The 16,211-nt window shown below is 38.9% G+C and overlaps 3 protein-coding genes across 6 annotated transcripts in view; 2 read left to right on the forward strand and 1 right to left on the reverse strand.

The window, feature by feature from the left end:
• Positions 1-657: 657 nt before the first annotated feature.
• Positions 658-3,457, reverse strand: rpz2 (rapunzel 2). Of its 3 annotated transcripts, none has more exons than XM_077549464.1 (2): positions 3,321-3,457; positions 658-1,579 (listed from the first exon to the last, which is right to left on the reverse strand). In XM_077549464.1, the coding sequence occupies exon 2, from the start codon at positions 1,568-1,570 to the stop codon at positions 851-853; it is 720 nt and encodes a 239-aa protein (XP_077405590.1). In that variant the 5' UTR covers positions 1,571-1,579; positions 3,321-3,457; the 3' UTR covers positions 658-850. The 3 variants fall into 3 exon arrangements, with proteins under 3 accessions (XP_077405590.1, XP_077405591.1, XP_077405589.1); XM_077549465.1 differs by having other exon boundaries at positions 658-1,576; positions 3,321-3,425; XM_077549463.1 differs by having other exon boundaries at positions 658-1,614; positions 3,321-3,413.
• Positions 1,382-9,532, forward strand: LOC144037727 (1-phosphatidylinositol phosphodiesterase-like). Of its 2 annotated transcripts, XM_077549461.1 has the most exons (5): positions 1,382-1,523; positions 3,324-3,483; positions 6,381-6,451; positions 7,646-8,216; positions 9,013-9,532. In XM_077549461.1, the coding sequence occupies exons 3-5, from the start codon at positions 6,414-6,416 to the stop codon at positions 9,322-9,324; spliced, it is 921 nt and encodes a 306-aa protein (XP_077405587.1). In that variant the 5' UTR covers positions 1,382-1,523; positions 3,324-3,483; positions 6,381-6,413; the 3' UTR covers positions 9,325-9,532. The 2 variants fall into 2 exon arrangements, with proteins under 2 accessions (XP_077405587.1, XP_077405588.1); XM_077549462.1 differs by lacking the exons at positions 1,382-1,523; positions 3,324-3,483 and adding an exon at positions 5,031-5,269.
• Positions 9,533-10,557: 1,025 nt separating this feature from the next.
• ptk2aa (protein tyrosine kinase 2aa) overlaps positions 10,558-16,211 on the forward strand; it is a 37,964-nt gene continuing 32,310 nt past the window's right edge. Inside the window, exon 1 of the mRNA XM_077549453.1 lies at positions 10,558-10,745. The gene's annotated coding sequence lies outside the window, so the exon portion shown is untranslated. The remainder of the gene's footprint in view (positions 10,746-16,211) is intronic.

Genomic DNA, 16,211 nt, shown 5'->3' on the forward strand with positions numbered 1-16,211 from the left:
TGGTCAAACTCACCGAAAAGCCACGCAAACTAAACACCACTACTTGCCCACCGTCGGAGTCCTTTTCGGGGTTAAATGTCTACCCTGGGCCTCACCGGGTGAATTTCCAGGGTGGTTATTCGGGCAAAAAGTCGCCGCCGGCCTGATATTTTTGGCCACTTGGCAAACAGGAGTCGCGGTGCGTTCAAGGGCCGCAGAGCCGGTAGGACAATAGAACACTTTGGCATATAGCGTGGCAGGGCGAAAGGTGTCGAGTGTAGCGTTGTTTAACTTGTTTTATTTTTACACGTAACTTTAGCTATTTGAAAATATTTAACAATTCACAAGATTGTCCATCAGGGTGATTGGTTGTCATAACTTTATGCTGATGCCTGTACTGTATACAAGCAGTTTTTTAAATTAGTAAACCCCGACCTGTTTGTTGTTTCTAACATTATTGAATGCCACCTCACATACGAGTATTCATATTATGCGTGCAATTTGTATTCGTGTCAAAATATCAAGAATCTGTCAAATGTGGAATGAGCTAAAAAATATCAACTTTGTACAGTCTTCGATTTTTCCACCATTGTGGGTGGGCTTGGAATGTTGTAAATGCTGTAAAAACCCATAAAAACAATTTTGATCTAGCGGGGTAACACTATATGGCAATCAACAAACACATCAATATTTTTTATTTGAAGTGATTATATCAAACATTGAAAACAAAATCATGCAATGGTTAATATAATAACATAAAAGATAAACATAGCTGAGGTTACATATGTTCTTTTGGTATAAGATGATTGGTCTGTATTGTAATTCGATTGGCCCACAGCCGTGTGGTGGTTCTAGACTTGTCGCGCCAGGTTCAGGAAGCAGGACTCTTCTCACCGGAAGCAGAGTCGGGTTCCCGGTCTTTGCAGAGACTGAGCACCTCCTGCATCTTCCCCTGAATGTCGTGCACCCTGACGGCCCACTTTTCGCGCACCTCCTCCTCGTCGTCCTCTGTGACCACAGTATAGGCCATGAGGGCGATGAGGCCCATGTGGAAGAGGTGGGCCACATGTGAGCAATGGCTCTCCATGATCTCCGCGTCGCCATCGCAGTTCTCCAGGTAGACCCTCAGCAGCGGCCTGCCGAAGAGCAAGCCGGAGCCCATCACGCCGCGGTAATACACGTCCAGGCCAGTGTCCATTTTGTCCCGTTCGTAGATCTGCTCAAAGTTCTTCATGTAGCACGGCGTGTTGTTCGGGTCCTTCTTCATCTGCGCCACCATGGCGTTAAAGGCGGCGTACTGATGCTTGATGTACTCCTCGTACTTGCCGAAGGTCTCGTTCACCTCGTCTATCCGGATCTGCGTCAGACACTGCCGGTTCTTCTCGGAGATGCTCTCCAGCTTGGTGTGGATGGCCTGGAAGTCCTGGTCCAGCTCGTGGCCCTCCTCGTCCATGAGACCCTTGCGAGCCACACCCACCAAGGAGGAGACGATGCCGAAGATGGGGTCGATGGACGAGGCGAAAGAGGAAACCTTCTCCACGTAGGTCAGCACAGTGATTGCCGTTTTCTTTACCTGGAAACTCTCCGCCATCTTGTTCTTCTGGGGGGGAAAATGGCCACACGAAGAAATTAAGACTAGAAGGATAAAGGAAAAGCAACACATTTTTAGAAAACTGAAAATTGTTGGAATGTTAGCCTGCAGTGGCTACCTAGCTGTGCCTTTTAGCATTTTTAATCAATTCTACTTTAAGAGCTGAGTTTCCACTCACTACGACCCACCCACATCCTTAGATTATTAACAATCCCATAAAAGCAGTTTACTATCATATACAGGCATAAATTTATGAACAAAATACCGTAAGCACATAAATGCACATTTGATTAATGCAAACTACATTACCGAGACGTTTGTTGTATCAAGCAATCTCATACATTACACATTTCTCCAAGCCTAGTAAAGAATGTGCTATATTAAATCACCTTAGGTTGTTTTAATTACACAATTTATTTAACTTTTAAACTTTAATATGTTAATAAAAGAACAAAATTAAGTCTAAAAATCACTACATTCCTATTGTTTTTGTTGTACAGTGCTCAGCATATATGAGTACACCTTTGAAAAATGTAAAGATTTTATTCAATGTCAATGAAGATAACGTAAGAACTATTTCCTAAATTTTGACAAAACTTTTTTTTGTAGAATATGCGCTTAAACCACAACATGAAAGTAAGGTTGTAATGGAATGCATAGATTACAAAATATTCAGTTTAATCAAATTAACTAATGCAAAAAAAATAATGCAACCCACAACAAAAACGACTACATCTAGTATTCTCTATGACTGTAAAGGATAGCAACATGTCTGCTAGGCTTGGAATTAACAAATTGTCAGTCTTTTTTTCTGGAGTTACTTATTTGTGCAAAATGTACTTTAATAAATTTAATATAAAAACGACTTTTTTTGTGAGTACTAACCAACAAATCTTATTTGCAATCAATGGCCCACATTTGTAGGAGTACTTTGTAGTAGTATAGTATCCCATAGAAAAGCTTGATTCTGAAAGGAAACTAAGGTTGTTCTTACAAACCTCATTTATGCGGAGCAAAAAACTACTGCATACGAATAAATAAGAGACTCTTGATTTTTGTTTAAACTAAAATTAGTGCATTATAGCAGTGGTCCCCAACCTTTTCTGTACCACGGACCGGTTTAATGTCTGACAATATTTTCACGGCCCAATCTAAAGGTTTAGCTGATAAAAACAAAATAAAATGACAAGAAAAAAACTGTGGTATTTTCTCTATAATAATAATGAACGTAAATCTACTGTGTAATCATGTGCAACTTTATTAACGGTGTCCGTAACGTCGCATCATCAACAGAGTTGTCAAGTGAGACGGATGTAACAGACAGAATCCGGCCACTTTTCAAAATAAAACATAATTTTCGAAAAAAATAATGCAATATTTTTTCTTTCGGTACCAAATGACCCACGGCCCGGTGGTTGGGGACCACCGCATTATAGTATACACCTCGGTTGAATTAATCATATCACAAAATAAAAATAAATCCTAAAATTATGCCAATGTCAAACAACATGACTTTATATGTAAGGTATGTCACCATGGTAACATATTATTTAACAAACACGTTTTGCTTGAACTAACACCTCTGATGTAGTTTATAAGCTTCCTTTCCACCCATTTCCTGATCACCCAAACAATCATACCTAGCGGCAGCGCCATTCCCTGCCTGTCAATCAACACTCAAACACATCAGCAGTAAAAAAAAAAAAAAACACAAATCTCAAGCGGCTGCTCGTGTTTAATGTTTACTCACCAGGGATAACGCTTCTGCTATCTTTCTGTCTACGGGAGCCGCCTGTCTGCCCTGGCCACCATTTTCCTTTTCCGGCCTACGAAGAAGAGACAGCCCTTTCTTGCCAAATAAGGCAAGCGACACCAGGAAGTGACTCGCCCCTGCCTTTTGCTGATTGGCTGATGTAAGTGCCGCACACCCCAGCTCCCGATACACACTTTCTCACTGATTACAGACTGTTGATACACTTACCAAACCAGAGTAGGTGACCACACAGGTTTTTTTTTTCATTATTCATTACCAACGAACATTCTTACACAGACAATTTCAAACCATAACATGAGCAAGGGCAAGTCAGGGTGATGATTATTTATTATTCCAGTAATTCTCATTCAAAAAAGTATCTGCCAAATGCAAATATGAAATCCTTTAAAATCTACACACACAAAAATGTGTACCCCAGGTTGCTGTCTTGCATTATATTGGCATGCAAACCGTTTGCATGAGCAATTCTACTTTGTAAGTTTTAAAGTTTATTTATTTTTATATACTTATTTTATTATTACTTAGCTGTGCATTAGCACGCTTTTGCACAACAGCACAAAATGAGGCATGAAATGTTCCAGGATTAACATGATGGGTCCACGGAGGATGCTAAATTTGAACATTATAAGAATCTGCAACCCAACAGATTAGCGACAGATAAGAGTCCCTTACACCCACCTGTCCCCTGTCTATTCAAAAAAGCCAAAGCGGCTCATCTTACATGTCCGCGGCGGTTCACAGGTGTGACTGACTCATCTTGCAATAGCTAATCTCAACTCACAATAAAACAATTCAAAATAATATTTAGTGTTTGAAGTACAATGCCATTTACAACTTCCTTCTTGCCCATCATGTAATCTGTTTATGCAATAACTAAAAATCGAAAATGGCCAGTGTTGGTAACCTGCTTACACTTTGTAGTTTTTATTTTTAACTCATTCACCGCCATTGACGGCTATAGATGTCAAAAATTCATTTGAAATATTTCTATTAGTTTAACATTTTTTCAACTTTTGTTAACAAGAGTATGAAGACCTAGAAACAATTATTGTACAATTAGAACAGATATAAAAATTGTGATTAATCGCGAGTTAACTGTTGAAGTCATGCAATTAATTACAATTACAAAATTTAATCGCTTGATGCAATTAAAAATAAGAGAAAAGATTATTAAAAATTAGGGACGTCAGGCGATATTTTTTTTTAACCGTAATTAATCAAATGACTTCACGAGTTAACTCACGATTATTCACAAATTTTATATCTGTTCCAAATGAACAATAAAAAAAATTATAGGTTTTCATACTCTTGTTAACAAAAGTGGAAAAAAATGTTAAACTAATAGAAATAGTTCAAATGGATTTTTGACGTCTATAGTAGTCAATGGCAGTGAATGAGTTAAGGAATGTCTTTTTATCTATTTATTTATTTTTAATGTGCGTACCGTGAGTGCGCTGTCGGCACCAACAGCTAAACAAATAGTATTGGACAAGGACAAGGCAGTTCTGCAATGTTTGAATTCCTTTTTAAGATAAAGCAATAATCTCACATCTGCACACGTTTCCATGGAGAACATGCACATAAGCGCGCGCGCACACACACACACTAACCACACACTTCTCAGGAATCCTCATTGAATTTCTTTCTCAACTCATAAACAACAATAACTGCTGTGACACCGTGACATTGAATGGATCAATAATGAGAACAAATACACAGGATAACTGAATGCTCAAAGCCAATGATGATGAATAGGACAAACACACGCACACACACACTCACGCACACACACACACACACAGGCCCCTCACCTCGCTATAGAGCTCAGCTGCTCAACTATGCCATTTCCCACAATAACACATCGTGGCTGTGTCCACTCGGGCGGCCGGGCTGAAGCGAGGCTGAGCACCTCTTCTGCTTTTTAGGTACGAACCTCATCACACCGTCAACATCACAACATCATCAACTTTTTCTGATACAGCAGCTGTGCTTTAGAAAGCTTAAGCCTTCTATTGAAAAGGCCTGTCACACTGTTTTATTTTTTGGGGGACTAAATGTCAGCCAGCCGGCTTCATTCATGTTTAAGATGACACGTGTCTCGTTAGGAAGGAAGGTAGAAACGTGGGAATGGGCTAAAGTAGGGTTTGTAAAATGTTTTTAAAGGTTATAAAACACAGCAACATCTTTCGTCTATGGTGTTTTGCATTGTTTCTTAGCACTAAGCTAACAGACTTTCCGAAGGTGCAGTCATATAAGGTTGTTTTACTACACGGTGTGTAACTATTTATTTATTTTTCGTTTCAGTATATATTTAAACAGCAAGTGCCAATAAATAGCTTGAAGCTTCCTCTCGTCAATATCTGCCAAACTGCTGCTTGTTGTTGAATTTAATTCCACTTTCAAGCACTCGTCTCAATTTTTTTTTTAAAGGTGCTTTTTAAATTTTTATTTAATAATCATTTAGTTCCATGTGTGATGACATTTTCTGATTTTATTGCCAAAGTTTTTTATTTAATATAATTTTTAATGATTCAATATAATTATTTATTTTAAATAGAAAAAAAAACATAGTCATTATATATTGCAAGTATATTGAAATTGGGATGTTAGATTTACATGATCTCATTTTTTTTTCATTTTTCATTTGTTTTCATTATTTATTGGCTTTTTCATTTTATTTTACATTTCTTGTACTTATGTGAGGTCAGCAGCAGCTTAAGCAGGTAAGCCTAGACTTTTTAGTTGGTTAATGGATTTACATTTACATGCATTTAATGGCATTTTTATTTAACCAATGATTGTTTGCCTTTTTATCTCATGAAAATCTTTCAACAAAAAAAGTCAGAAAAAAATGTAAAAATGCCATTAATCCATTAGATAAAAACAAATAAATGTTTTAAATAGGTTCATTACATAATACCATTGATATATTTCATAATTTGGTCAATTATTTTGCATTTTAATTATCTATTTAATTGACTTCATATTTATTTCATGTATTTTTTTAATTATTTTTTTAATGTATCTAAACTGCAGGATACTTGCCAGCAGTCGGAAACAACTGGGAACATGTGGTGCAAAGTCATCAACTTCCTGCTCCTTTTGGGGTGAGTGTTATTAACTCATTCACTGCCATTGACGGCTAAAAACGTCCAAAATACATTTGAACTATTTTTATTAGTTTAACATCTTTTTTCCCTCTTTTGTGAACAAGAGTATAAAAAGCTAGAATTTTTTTATTGTACATTTAGAACAGATATAAAATTAGCAATTAATCGTGAGTTAACTAGTGAAGTTATATGATTAATTACAATAAAAAATGTTTAATTGCCTGTCGCCCCAAATGTTTTATAATCTTTTCTTCTTCTTTTTTTTTTAAAAATTCATTCGCTGCCATTGATGGCTATAAACGTAGAAAATTCATTTGAACTCATTTCTATTAGTTTAAAAATTTTCCACTTGTTAACATGAGTATGAAAACCTAGACATTTTTTTCATTGTACATTTAGAACAGATATAAAATTTGCAATTAATCGTGAGTTAACTAGTGAAGTCATACGATTAATTACAATAAAAATTGTTTAATTGCCTGTCGCCCCAAATTTTTTATAATCTTTTCTTCTTTTTTTTTTTAATTTTTATTAATTCGCTGCCATTGACGGCTATAAATGTCGAAAATTCATTTTAACTAATTTCTATTAGTTTGAAAAAAATTTCACTTTTGTTAACGTAGAATTTTTTTTCATTGTACATTTAGAACAGACATAAAATTTGCAATTAATCGTGAGTTAACTAGTGAAGTCATACGATTAATTACAATAAAAATTGTTTAATTGCCTGTCGCCCCAAATTTTTTATAATCTTTTCTTCTTTTTTTTTTTAATTTTTATTAATTCGCTGCCATTGACGGCTATAAATGTCGAAAATTCATTTTAACTAATTTCTATTAGTTTGAAAAAAATTTCACTTTTGTTAACGTAGAATTTTTTTTCATTGTACATTTAGAACAGACATAAAATTTGCAATTAATCGTGAGTTAACTAGTGAAGTCATACGATTAATCACAATTAAAAAAAAGTATTGCCTGTTGCCCCTCATTTTTTATAATTTTTAAAAAATGAATTTATGGCAGTGAATGAGTTAAAGACTGTACTTTAATTTGTAGGCCAAATTACATTTTCTGTTTTAGACTATATGTAAAATTATTCTCCAGTTAGCCATCACCTACAGTAATTGCGGTTAATCCGCAATTTCACCTATTATTCACGGGGACGTACTTAAAACGGTCTCTCTTGTGGTAGCGTCTCTCATTTGAGCTGGGGCGCAATCCAGCGACCAGACTACGACGACACGGACACCCCGGAGTTCTTCAACCCGTCCTGGATGGCGAGCATCCCCGATGAGCGGCCCCTGTCCGAGATCACCATGCCTGGCACCCATAACACCATGGCTCTTTACGGCGGCGTCTACGCCGAGTGCCAGACGTGGAGCCTGGGTTTGCAGCTGCGCGCCGGCGTCCGCTTCCTGGACGTACGCGTGCGCCACGTGGAGGGCAACCTCACCATCCACCACGGGGTGGTGTACCAGCACGCCCACTTTGGCAACGTGCTGGAGGGAGTGCAAGACTTCCTGGACAGTTACCCGAGCGAGACGGTGCTGATGCGCGTCAAGGAGGAGCTGAGTGAAAGCGATAATATCTACGGGGCTGTGGTGGAGTACATACGGCGCTATGCCCGGTGGGAGATGTTGTGGCATAGCCGCCTGGTGCCCACCATGGGCCAGGCGCGAGGTAAGCTCGTCATCCTGCAGGACTTCTTTGGGCCAGACTTAGGGATGCGCTACAAGTCTATGGACATTGCTGACGACTGGAAGGTAAGATAAAATATCCTTTATTGAAAGACACGAGCATTGTGCTTTTGAAATTCTTTCTTTCTTCATTCTTTCTAAAATGCCACAAAATGCTGCCAAGATAGGAAAGTGTCATAACATTTTAGGATCCATTTCCACGGGTACTTCAATGAGAAAAAAAAATGAAAAAGGTGATGCTAAATTCCAAAATATATTTGAAATAGGGGTTAATCATAATTAGTCGCATGACTTCAATAGTTAACTCAAGATTAATCTCAAATTTTATATCTGTACAATAAAAGTTAACATAAAAATGAAACAAATGTTAAACTAATAGAAATATGGCTGCATCTTTTAGTCATTGATACAGTAATTTCATAATAATTTATACAATTTAGTTAAAATTAAAAAGATGTACTGTACTGTAAAAAATGAGTGATATTGATTTGTGTTGAAGTCATTTTTCTGCCACTAGGTGGCATAATTGCATATGTAAGACATTGGTGACAGCTCGGTGCATTTTTTTCCTTTTCATATTAAGAGCTATCTAATCTTTAATATGAAGTAAGTAAATTCTGCACATTTTGACCCCAGTCTCCACAAATATATGCATCATTATGAAATGTATTACTGCTCAATTTTGACGTGGACGTGTCTGCTGCGTTGCTACTGGAATTCCCCCAGAGCATGCTTTCCAAGTAAGGGCCAATCATTAATCGCGTATTTATAAAAATGAGTGGCATTAAAGGAACTTCTCAAAATGAACGCACTCATTTTGACACTCCTAATTTGAAGTAATTTAGGCGTTGTATTCTTGAAGGTTCCCACGCTCCTGCATGTAGAGGAGAAATGGCAGAGTGTCTACGAGCACCTCGAGATGGCGCCCACGGGGAATAAGGACCAGATCTTCCTCACGTACAGCAGCGGCGCCGGCGTCTTTGCCGTCCCGATGGCTGTCGCACAACGTGTCAATCCTCAGCTGTATGGTTACTTAAAGGCCAAGACCGACCTGAACCAGCGCTTTGGGATCATCTGCATGGACTTCCCTGCTGCTCCCATGATTCAAACCATCATTGACTTCCAGCTTGAAGCAGGAGCGGGGAAAATGATCCAGCCCGTCGTGCAATTCTAATAACAAATAAAACATCTCTAGATCTATTAAAAAGCCCCTAATAGGAAAAAGGTTCTCATCGTGTTTTGAACAACGGTTGGTGCTTAAATCATTATTATTACAATGATCATTGTGAACTTGATTGAAACAGCTCAGTTTGGTTCACTTCACTTAACACGTCACTTTAATTGTTAAAACAGCAAAATGTGAACATTCCAAACGATATTAATCTTGTGTTTTGAGCCAATAAAGCCATACACAAATGCATTATGTTCATGTGGCTTTTATTTGTTTGACCTGTGATTATTTTTAGTAGGTTGTAAATAGTCATATTTTTCCCTATGCTCCATACATAGCATCCCATAAATACTATACAACATAACAACAACAAATCTTAAATAAATAAATAAATAAATAAATAAATACCTCAGCATTTAAATGAACTCATGACCAGTAAACCGTGTGGCTCAATTAAATAAATAAATAAATCCCCAAATACAGTTCGTGCACATGGAATCAAGTGCAATGACATGTTGTGACCACAAGGTGTCACCCTTAAACTTGTATTCAAGGAGGTTTTCAGGACCAGCGCTGCAATTTGAATCTTGTACATTAGTAGCAAACGTCCTATACTGTTTACATTAATATCCATATTTTGAACTCATTATATAAACATTACTGTGACATCATTTGACTAGCTTTATTACTTACTATACTGTACACCAAAATGCAGCAACATCTTAATGTCTTGCCATTTAGATTACATTGAATCTCTTTGAATTCCTCCTTTGTATTTGTTTTTACTTTGGATTGTTCTATATAATTAAACTGAGTATAATGTGGATATGAAATGTCCACGCACTCGTGATAGAAAAAAAAGAGCCAAAAATATATGTATATATATATATATCAAATTTTAATGGATTCTATCTTTACCCAAGCCTTTGCTTTTGCTCCTGTTTTTTTTTCCGTAACCGTTGCCTTTTAAAAATAAATATAACAATAAATAAAAAACGGCTGTCAAAACACGAGGCGTGGCTGACAATACATCATCGTGACGATTTTCAAAAGAAAGTCCCCCGAGGTTATCCATTCCATTCACTTGATTCATTCATAAAGTGGGCGTGGCTTGGTTCAGCATGTGCACGCGCCCGCGTGTGTGTGTGCGCGCGCGCGCCTGCCTAGCTCCCAGCGGCGGCCATGTTGGAATGTTGGATGTGGACGGGGGCGAGCAGGGGGAAGCAGGAACGGCCGAGCGGGCTGCGAGCGAAGGGGGGGAGAGGGAGACACACGAGAGGGGGACGAGATTGGAGCGAGACTGGAGAAAAATCGGAGCGATAAAAAACGCCGCCGACAAGTACTTTGGGCTCCCGCGGTTCGCCCAGCGGGTTTTCCAGCAACTTCTGCCGGCTTTTAAAGTCAACAGAATCCTTTAAGAGAACGTAAGTAAACATTTTGGCTTTATTTATCGGGGAGGTGTTACTTAACTGTACTACAGTACTTCTGGAGCGAAAAAGGAAATGATGGGGTGCGTCGGCTCACGGTTTCAACACTCAAGTGTTTTGCCACATTGTCACCGTATTAAAGTGTTAAATATAAGTGGGATTTATGTTTAACGGCAACAGAGTTGGGCGCAAGAACCTTTAGCGTAACAAAAGTCACATGGAGTAACGTTACCTCCACTCTGACTGGATTAACCCACTTTTGTTCTCCCAAATCTCCCTCCAGGTGCTTATTTGGTCCAGAAGTGAAGCACTGGTCTATTAAGACTGAGACTTATAAAAGGCCACTCTTTAAAATTTAAAGGGAGGCCTTTTATAAGTTGCATACTTAATTTGTTTTCAAGTTTAAACAACTTTAGAATCCCACAAACGAAATGGACTACTTTTTCATCAGACAGAAGCAAATTATGTGTGTAAAATGTAATAAGTATGAGCCAGATATTCTATAGATGATTCCAATAATATAAGTGTAATTTTCCTGTGATAATTAATCTTTAAAACTGGTGTAAATGTATCATTGTTGTTTTTTTTGCCAACTCCCTCATAATTAAATAGGGTAGATTTTTGGCGTGACCTTTTTGTTAAATCCAAATTTCAAACTTTAATACTATATTATCAAAAGGTTGACATCAGAAACTGACAATGTATAATAATGATTAAAAAAATAGTTCCAAAGTAAAAATAAATAAATAAAATGGCACTCAAAACATGCAAGAAAAAAACTAATTATGAGCCGAGAAGGAACAAACATGCCATAAGATTTAAAAATACATTACACAATAATAAATTGCATAGTAAAGAGACATTGGAGTTGATGAAATGCATGAAATTAGTGTTGGAAGCGACAGGAAATTTGAGGCATCTAAATAACATCACAAGCAAACGTGCCTGTGGCGGGTTCAAAAAAATATGCTGCAAATCAATTTGCATCGTATTTGGCAGAGTCACAGAGAAAATCTATAATTCAAGTAAAAATAGGGATTTGAAGCAATATCTCACTCGCCTTTAATGTTTTTGACGGTCAATTGTCAACGGTCGATTTCACATCACGTGAAGCCGATTTTTTTTTTTAAGCACTCATTGGAGTGATTATTTGAAATTAGCTGCAGTGTCACGTTAGAGATGTGCTGTGTGTAGTTGTGCACCATTTGCCTCTACTTCATATTCCAGATGCGAGCAAATGCTAATGAACTGCAGCATCCACTCGTGATGCAGCCTCTGAGCACCAGTAAGACTTCTCGGTCCTTATGTGTGCATCATTTTTTTTTTTTTACATGGCCTGTGAGCCGCACTGCTGAAGAAATGCTGTGTCAATGCTGAATGTAACACTTTGGCTCAAGTTGCCATTGTGAGTGCACCTCTCAGGTGATTTGCATCGTGGTTGTTCATATAAGCAGATTGGTAATGATCGTTGTCTTGTTAAATGAATGGACGCTAAGCAATTCACAGTGAAAGGTCGAAGATAATCAGGTTTTTTTGGGGGGGAGGAGGGGTTCAAAACAAGGCAATCATGGAAATAAATCAGCTCACATTGTCACTAGGGTGTGCCAAAAAATCAATTCTCATAAGAATCGTGATTCTCATTTAGTGTGATTCTGAATAGATTTTAAATATCCCAAAATCGATTTTATTTCAATTATTTTATACTGTCTTGCCTTTGTCTGTGTGTGCCTTTATTGGGAGTGCTGTTCATGTTGTACTCTATTTGGCCATGTAGGGGCAGTGTGGTTCCACGCGGTCTGATACACTGTTAAGTTGTAGCCACAGGAGAGAGTAGAAGGAAAAAGTCACAATCAAGTTGTTTCAAGAAAAGTTGTTTTTTTTGCAGCGTGGAGCCGTTCTTTTGAGTGATAAAAGTGCCGCGAGGAGCGCGCTAATTAGCATTAGCGAGCCAGACTGGAGTAGAGCGATACGATTCCTTGCACATCTATAAATTGAAGCAAAAATCAGTCAATCAAATCATTTTGAATAAAGAAAATCGTTCATAATCGAAAATCGATTCTGAATCGAATTGCAGACCCAAAAATTTGAATCGAATCGTGAGACATTCAAAGATTCCCACCCCTAAAATGTTAAGACAAGTATACAAAACTGTTATAATAGTAAAAAAAACGACGACATGTATGGTGGTGATTTTTGTGAAAGATTATTTTCAGAGTATAAAAAGAATGAACCACTACGCCCCCATACCCCCCCCCCCCCCCAAAAAAAAAAGAAAAGAAAAAACAGTCTACAAATTTTGATATGAAAGAGATGAATTATCTCGGTTTGAAGTGTTGTATGACTTTAGAGGGGTATTTTTCACCCTATGGTTGGTTTGAATTCCAAAGCAACCTTGGGGTGTTTTGACTTCTCTCGTACACATTTCCGTTTCTAAAAAAATATATACAAAAAAAGTAAAGCTACTCACTCTTTAAAGACGCCAAATCAATAGATAAGCAGGATCAGGAAATAGTTGGGTTATGAGCTTCTCCGGTCACTTTCATGTTAGTCCTTTGATGTTTGTGTCATATGATGCGTTGCAAAGCGTGCAACTCTATAAAGTCCCCCCCCCCACACAATTTGTGGTCAAATTTCAAAATTTACCACCTCAGGGAAGTTGCATAAATGTATCATCAAGGCTTTATCATTTGTGGCCAATCCAGATTAGGATTGTTTGTAAAAGTTTTACAGTAAGCGTCTGTAATGCATTCCGCACTGCCTAACTGATTTGACTCTTTTCATGTGGTTGGCTACAGCTGGCTAATACAGGCGTGTCAGTGGTGTGTGTGTGTGTGTGTGTGTGTGTGTGTGTGTGTGTGTGTGTGTGTGTGTGTGTGTGTGTGTGTGTGCGTGTGTGTGTGTGTGTGTGTGTGTGTGTGTGTGTGTGTGTGTGTGTGTAAATTGCAGAGCAGTGCTTGTATTTATAGAAACACTCGACTACTCTCAAAGATCCGACAGTCAACCCCCGCCGAAAACTCTTGTCACAGTTGTCTGCTTCTTACCACCTCAGTTTCTTGCATTATATTCGTTTTTTTTTTTTTTTTTTTTTGCCACTGTTTGCAAAGTAATTGAGAGAAACGGTAACAAAGGCGGCAGTCTAGTGTCACCGTCTACAGGGGTGGCCAACCCTGGTCCTCGAGAGCCACAATCCAGCCTGTTTTCCATGTTCCTCTCCCCTAACACACCTGGTTCATGATCAGGATCGTTATTAGGCTTCTGCAAAGCTGGCTGATTAGCTGATCATTAGATTCAGCTGCGCTGCAGGAGGGAAACATGGAAAACAGGCTGGATTGTGGCTCTCGAGGACCAGGGTTGGCCACCCCTGGAGCCTCTAGCATGACAATTTTATTGTTTGGAAGTCAGCCATTATTTTCGTTTTTTTTTTTTTTTTGATAGACGTAATCCATTCCACGACTCTTGTTTTGTAGGGTTAGCTAACCGTACCCCTGCCCATGTTGGCTTATTGAGTTGTCGCACTCAATAAATTAGCCTTGCGATGAAGGGGCTGTGAGCTACTTTGTGCAAAAAGCTGTAAAAGTGCTTCATAAAGTGTTCGGATGAACTAGCGTAGACTGCAATCTGCCACAATGGCAGGAAATGACATCATCGCTAATGACCCGTCCCTCCTTGGGGGGGCATGCACATACCCGGACGTGTGCACGAAAACACACACTCTGCAGTCCCTTTTGAGTCTCTTTCTATAAGAGGAGATGAGGTAGACAGAATAACGCCAGATTTTTTCCAAACCCAACTTTAAACATTTTATGCAAACTTCTTTGATCCTCACACAAGTCCCTTTACTGGCAAATTTGAAGACAGACATAAAGACAAATTGGTCCCCTGGCCTGGATCGTGTACACATACACGCAAGTCAAGTCATGAAGGTCAGTGCTGCTGCATGTCAGCTCATGATGAATGGCGCGGGAACGTGGTGATTCCCTCCAGTGTGGACAAAAAATAAAATCCAGACTCAACGGGAATAATAGGACATCGTAATACCGGCCGCAGTATTGCAAAAACATGGAGCCGCACATCTTGTAAAGTAGTTGCCCGTCTTCTCTTTGCGTGTGCGCGAGATGGAGAGAGCAGTCGGCGTAATTACACGTCGGCCAAAGAAAGAAGTCATTGTCATAAAGACGGGAAGAGAAGTGTGCCGGGGGGGGGGGGGGGGTGAAGACAAATAGAGAAATACAAGACGCGGAGTGGAAAAGGGTCCACATATGTAAAATCACTTGGAGTGTCTGATTTTCTAAATAGGAATGAACTCATTCACTGCCATTGACGGCTATAGACGTCAAAAATTCATTTGAACTATTTCTAAGTGTGAAAACCTAGATTTTTTTAATTGTGCATTTAAACAGATATAAAATGAGTGATTCATCGTGAGTTAACTAGTAAAGTCATGTGATTAATAAAAAAAAAAAAATCTAATTAATCACATGGCTTCAATAATTAACTCACGATTAATCACAAATTTTATATCGGTTCTAAGTGTACAATTTTTTTTAAAGGTTTTCATACTCTTATTAACAAAAGTGGAAAACTAATAGAAATAGTTCAAATGAATTTTTGACGTCTATAGCCGTCAATGGCAGTGAATGAGTTAAAGGAACTTTGGGCCTTTTTTTTTTTGGACAGGATGTTGATGTTTTCACTCTGTAAAAAAAAATGTTTGTCTAAGTGTTCCTGCTGTCTGGTGGTCATTGTCAGGCTAAAATCTCAGGATACATCCCAGACGTGTAGGGAACGTACTCATTGAAACTTATATGCGTGTCTGTGTATTTACACATTGCGGCATTTTCTCTGTAGAGGCGGAAAAGAAAGTCAAAACAAAAAAAATGGAGAAATCAATGAATTCAAATCAGCCTCGTTTAGGGAGCGGCAACGCAAGATGGCTGCCGCGCAGACCAATATTCCTTGCATCAGCGTCTGCTCGGCCAATCGTATGACCTCATCACGCTCCCACCAACACGCACACACCCTGTCATAATAGAGACCATCTTCAGTGGAACACCTGGATGCCAGCCAGCGTTATGACATCACAGTCGCACGTTTTGGCGTCTGCCGAGACATAACTGGTGTTACCACCGCTGAGGTCAGGCGCGGGTAAAATACCGCTGTGTCTGTGTGCGCGTCTGGCTGCGTGATGAGTCACCCGCAAACGCTGTCCTTTCACACAAAAGGTTCATTGAGCAGCGGTCTTCATTCTCCATTCTTCGAGCTGCTTCCAACCCGTTTGAACGTGATGATTTTCAACTATGCGCAGGCGGGGAAATGTGTTGAATAAACAACATTTTTGGATGGTTCGGGGACCCTGATTGACATCACCTTGCCACTAGAGGGCAGTGTTACTACACGGGCCTTGGAATCCGGGTGAACTGAGACGGCATGACATGGGATGGATGCGAGTGTGTGACATCTTGG

This window comes from Vanacampus margaritifer, chromosome 17 (assembly GCF_051991255.1).
Source record: "Vanacampus margaritifer isolate UIUO_Vmar chromosome 17, RoL_Vmar_1.0, whole genome shotgun sequence".
NCBI classification, from domain to species: domain Eukaryota; kingdom Metazoa; phylum Chordata; class Actinopteri; order Syngnathiformes; family Syngnathidae; genus Vanacampus; species Vanacampus margaritifer.

Excerpts from the sequence above, each read along its gene's own strand:
- LOC144037727 (XM_077549461.1), top strand. The coding sequence starts at position 6,414 with ATGTGGTGCAAAGTCATCAACTTCCTGCTCCTTTTGGG. Across the intron at positions 6,452-7,645 it reads AACTTCCTGCTCCTTTTGGG|CGTCTCTCATTTGAGCTGGG; the intron begins GTGAGTGTTATT and ends CTCTTGTGGTAG. Across the intron at positions 8,217-9,012 it reads ACATTGCTGACGACTGGAAG|GTTCCCACGCTCCTGCATGT; the intron begins GTAAGATAAAAT and ends GTATTCTTGAAG.
- rpz2 (XM_077549464.1), bottom strand. The coding sequence starts at position 1,570 with ATGGCGGAGAGTTTCCAGGTAAAGAAAACGGCAATCACTGTGCTGACC.